General features: G+C 35.7%; 1 protein-coding gene across 1 annotated transcript; it reads left to right on the forward strand.

Moving 5' to 3' along the window:
- The first annotated feature begins 2208 nt into the window (after window positions 1–2208).
- Window positions 2209–4973, forward strand: LOC127103691 (uncharacterized). The gene is made up of 6 exons (XM_051040928.1): window positions 2209–2701; window positions 2781–2914; window positions 2997–3098; window positions 3191–3256; window positions 4031–4103; window positions 4258–4973. The coding sequence occupies exons 1-6, from the start codon at window positions 2410–2412 to the stop codon at window positions 4749–4751; spliced, it is 1161 nt and encodes a 386-aa protein (XP_050896885.1). The 5' UTR covers window positions 2209–2409; the 3' UTR covers window positions 4752–4973.
- Window positions 4974–5385: the final 412 nt, after the last annotated feature.

A 5385-nucleotide genomic window follows, 5' to 3' on the forward strand; every position in this document is an offset into this window, starting at 1 on the left:
CTAATGCATATGATGAGATATCATGAGGGATCTTAGGGTCAAAATTGGGGTCTTACAGCAAGGAAAGTATAATTGAACATTTTCCGATTGCACTTTTGTATTCAGATATAGCCCGTGGAAAGCGATGAGTTTATCAATAACAACAAAGGGGATGAGCAGTTGGCATTGTCAAATCTTTACTAGAACTTCATTAGTAGATGCTGGTTGAGGAATGAGTTTTAGACTTTCCTCTTCGGTAAGGTTGAAAGCAATTGGGTTGTTACCAGTGTTGTAGATGACTACATCCATAGCATTAGCAGAATAGGCCATTGGAACGAAAGAGAGAAAGGAAATTAGGAAAGTATTATTGTTTTGAAAGTTGCAGGAAATATGCGCAAACGGAGAAGAAGGAAGGAAAACGAAAAATATGGAAGAATGGTATTTATAAGCAAATACAATGACAACTAATAGTCAATCGATATTGATGACAACTGTTCCGGTTCAGCGGTAGTGGGAAAGTTAGTAAAGGTGGTTGAAAACCCACGACCTAGGAAGTAGCTGCAAATGATGGCATTTCCCCTTAGAAATCATGCCGCATAAAGGAATCATCATTGCGCATGACATCATCAATGATCAGACACCCAGTCAAAATTGGGAAAGAAAAAACGCCAAATTTCTTGGTCGAAACTGGCCTTTTAGGGAGGCAATTTGTTAGCCAACAAATTTTGACTATGCCAAAGGGAAAATCGAAGCAAGAAGTATGGAATCACAACACGAAGCGTCGAGAAGAGTGAACATGGTCGAAGGGGTTCGACAGACAAAATGGACATGGAACACAAGTCAAGACGAAATAAGTCTGATAGATAGAAAATGTGCAGGTCGAAGTCGAAGCAAATGATAGTTTACGCAAGTAAGATTTGAAAATAACAAGAACGTGGGAAGTTATAAAGAAAATGGGCAGACACATGTCAAACTATTAATCATCAAGAGCAAAATAGCAGTTAAGTGTATTTCCTATTTAAGCAAAGTTTATTGTTAGTTTTAGGGGTGACATTTGTAACACTGTAGAGGGAAAACACTCAAAGTATCAAGCGTTCAGAGAAAAAAAATCATTCCTACAAAAATATATATATTTTCCTCCACATTTACCTTCAAGCAATTTAAATTATCAAGTCTTTTTATCTGCTTTGTCATTTCTTGTCTTTCGTTCAACTATTTTAATTGCACCTTTTACAAGCATTTCCTATCTATCATTTTCTTAATCCAAACATCTAAACAAAACATCTCATATACTTAACACTTAGTCTAGGATTTTGTAGTCGGTCCTGCAAGTAAATCTCAATAGAAGACTAGAGATTGTTTGTGCGAAAACCACATGCGAACAATCGAAAATTTAAAATGTACTACCATAAATTTTGAACTGTACCGAAAATTTTGTTAAGCCTATCAAAAATTTCATTCGAAATTTCATTCAATTTTTCAGTTAGGGACAGTTTAGACAATATAAAAGTATGAAGGGTGTCAGATATAATTTGGGAGTGACAACTTAAGAAAACAATAATAAATAAGAAAAAGCTAAACACTGTCAGATGATTCTGGATGTTTTAGTATCTCTATTATGTCATCAACAGGTCTTAAAAGTCTAACATCTAACTCGATCGGCCCCTTTGTTATCCTGCGGCGAGATGATTTCCACATCTTCGTCGGTCTTCAACTCAATAAAGTTGTATTTCATCCCCCGGTCAATATCAATCCAATATTCACGAAACTCGATCTTTCTCATCTTCCTGGTATAAGTATCACACAATAATTCATTCAACTTGGACGTCAGCCTGACGAGAGATGTGGTGTCATCCGGAAGCCAGAACTCTGCGGGAGGTGAAGCTTCGTTGAAGTACACTCCTGCCTTAATCAAAATATGTGACCTTTATTTATACAACTTTGCATTTACTTTGGACCACACAGAATTGTTGGTGCAATCACAACGATCCAAAACTGTTGGCAAAATCCTAAACGTCCAAAAAATAAAAAATAAATAACCCTACCGAAAATTTCATGTAAATTTCAAATTTCCAGAATTAATGAAACAAGTCGAAAATTTCGAAATATCTAATATACCGAAAATTTTGTTAAACCTATCGAAAATTTCATTTGAAATTTCATTCAATTTTTCAGTTAAAAAGAGTTTGGACAATATAAAAATATAAAGAGTTAGATATAATTTGATATAATTTGGGAGTAAGAAGTTAAATACTCGTATTTCTCTATCATTTAGGTGGGAGAAGTAATCCCCGATATCTATGATGAGACCCTTAGAGATTTGGGCCTGGCTCAGGCCAACATAGAAAGAAGAAAAAGCATGTAGTGAATTTCTTCCCGCGCGAGCGTAATGCGAATTGATTTAGAGCCAACAAACCAACACAAGCAAAAATGGAACTGGAGCCATGGGAAACTCTTGACATCGACGATTCCGATCTCTCCAACTTCCTCCGCCCTTGCAACAACCGCACTTCCCAAACCCTAACCACCGATCCTCCTCTCATTCCCGGCCCCGCCGGCGCAGTTCAAGCCGCCATGATTCAACGCAGAACCCTAGGAGCATCCAACCCCCTTCCCACTCAAGAATTCGTAAGGCGCGTCGTACAAAACGGCCACGACACCGATCGCGATTTCACCTCCAATCCATGGCTTTCTGCATTTCAATTTCTTCAATCTTCCCAAGGTCAGTTAATTTCCCTCTGCGTCTAAATCGTGTTCGATTCAATTCAACTGTCACTGATTTCGTTGTCTTTTTCTTATAGTGGATGTAGCGTCTTTTGCGATTTTGAGCTCGATCCAGAAGCATCTTAGCCGTGAAGGAAGAGTTCCTCGGGTAGTTGCTGTTATAAAATCATGCAATCCAAACGGTTTTGGAGACATGACGGTTACTCTAAAGGTACAGTTCTATTCATTTCAGTTCAATTCAATTCAATTTGCTGCATTGATCTTGGTGTTAGTGTTAAGAGTTTGAATTTCAGGATCCTACTGGCACTATTGATGCTAGTATCCATCGTAAAGTCTTCACCCAAAGAGAATATAGAAAGGATATAACTGTTGGTTCTGTTTTACTTCTCCAAAATGTACTTTATCTTTACTTGGTTGATTTTGTTCATCAAGTTTCTTTTTCCCTTTCCTTATAATGAACTGAACAAATATATGGTGGCGAATCCAGGTAGCTGTGTTTTCTCCTAATGGTTTTACTTGCTATCTGAATATTACATTGGGCAATATAGTCAAGGTATGGGGTTATTTTCTCTTCTATGCTTTCACTTTTAGATTAATTTTCGTTTTCACTCATTTTTCTGCATTTTTGCATCCAAAACATAAATTAGTTGAACTGAATTGTCATTCGTTTTTCTAATTCGAAACTTAGAAATGGTATAAAAAATACTGTTAGTAAAATTTTGGACTAATTGGATATAAAACCAAGTTTGCTTTTTCTTAAGGGGCAATTAGTCATTTTTATCCCAGAATGTGTGAAACTATATAAATATAGTCCATAAATATATTGAAATTGCAAACACATCCTTATTGCCTCTTTTGTTAATTATTGTATGGACTAAATTGACCAACAAAAAATACATTTGATGATTAAATTGACTACCTAAAGATGTATTTGAAGACTAAAATGACTAATAAAAGAGACATTTTTTTATGTATTTGCAAATTCGATACATTGAAGGACCAATGTGATAGTGAGTTTCACTTTCAGGGACCAAAATGGTGGTTTGCCCTTTTTTTAAGGGTCTATTTGGGAGGGGGGTTTGGAGGGGAGGGGAACACTTGTTTTTCTTTTCTAAATTATACAAGCTATGAAAATTTTAAAAAATGAATGAAGTGTTCTAAATTATTATATGATATGATCATATTTCAGGGTATTCTCAGTTTTCTAAATTTAGCAAATGTATATTAAATATAGGTCTACCTCCCAACACACCCTAACTTGTTGATGAATGAGATCCTTTGGCAGGTATTTGTTTCTCTGCTTATAGCTTTTTTTTATGTTATACAGGTCTTTTCCAAGGACAGTGGATCTCCATCAGAGCAAATCTCTATGAAACAAACTGCAACTACTTGCATTGCAGGTAGATTTTTCAAATGGACTTATATTATAGCTGCAATATATGGCTCATGTCCCTTTTGTTAGATTTTCCTGCCTCTGCCAGAGGAGTGGACTTTGTACCTTTGGTTGACTATACTGAGTTCATATGCTAATTAGTTGGTTTTATTTGCAAACAGAAACACGTGAAAAATCGTGGATGCCGTTGAGCAGTGCACTCTCTCTGTCACAAGAAAGAACTCAGGGGATCCTGAATAATGTCGGACTAGATTCAAGGTTTAAAGAAGTAGCAAATAATGGTAGCCAGAGGGATGAAATTTTGGTTTTAAGTAGTTGTCATTTTGATAATGAAGATGATGAAATCCAAAGAACTGTTTCGAATAGAGAAAACTTATCTTTGAGACAGGATGGTACTGGACCCGTTGAAGCAGCTTGTGGTGGGCAGCTTGAAAGTGAGATGGAAAATCAAGAAAACCATCCTACATTAGGCAAAGGAGACATTCTGGTAGGGATTACTCAAGTCAATAGTTCTTCATCGAACCCGGCACATATATCTGTTGGTCAAGAAACTGATATGGAAAATCACTTGGAAAGTCAGGAGATCATGAATCCAAAAAGCTCAATTCCACAATGGACAGATGAACAGCTGGATGAGTTGTTGGCATTTGACTGAGATTACTAGCAAAGTATTAGACGATGCCTGATATTTTTAGTTTACATATATTTTTGATTGTGAACTTTTAGCAGTTTTAAGGTACATGTGTATTGTAAATACCTCCACAATACTTCCAGGTTAGTTTGGAGTATAAAAGCATATTTGGAAACTTTTGAGATTGTAATTAGACAATTCACTATTATCTTGTTTCATGTTCTCAATATACAATAAGCTTGAATCTGGAATATCTTAATTGAACTTTATATAAACCATACAGATTACAAATTTAAGGAATATTTTACTCGGCATCCTTCCATGATTATGTACAAATCCATCTTTCTCTTTTTCTGTCTTAATATTTCCGCAAGAACATAATAAAGAAATTTTATAAATTGAAGAATGAAAACCGGAGCAGCCAACCATTCACCTCTAACATTGTCTTAGTTTTATATACAATTTTGTTTTGGTAGATATATGAATTATACAAAAAAAAGTATTAATTTCATACAAAGGCTTCATTTTCGTCAAACATTTGCATTGTTGGGCCTCAAAATTTCCATTTTAAATGGGAATGGATGGCCTCCAGGGGCATTCTCATTGGATTTTGTTTGGTCTTATCCCTTAAAATTCAATCATTTTCTCGTTTCTATAT

Source organism: Lathyrus oleraceus, chromosome 7, assembly GCF_024323335.1.
Source record: "Lathyrus oleraceus cultivar Zhongwan6 chromosome 7, CAAS_Psat_ZW6_1.0, whole genome shotgun sequence".
NCBI classification, from domain to species: Eukaryota; Viridiplantae; Streptophyta; class Magnoliopsida; order Fabales; family Fabaceae; genus Lathyrus; species Lathyrus oleraceus.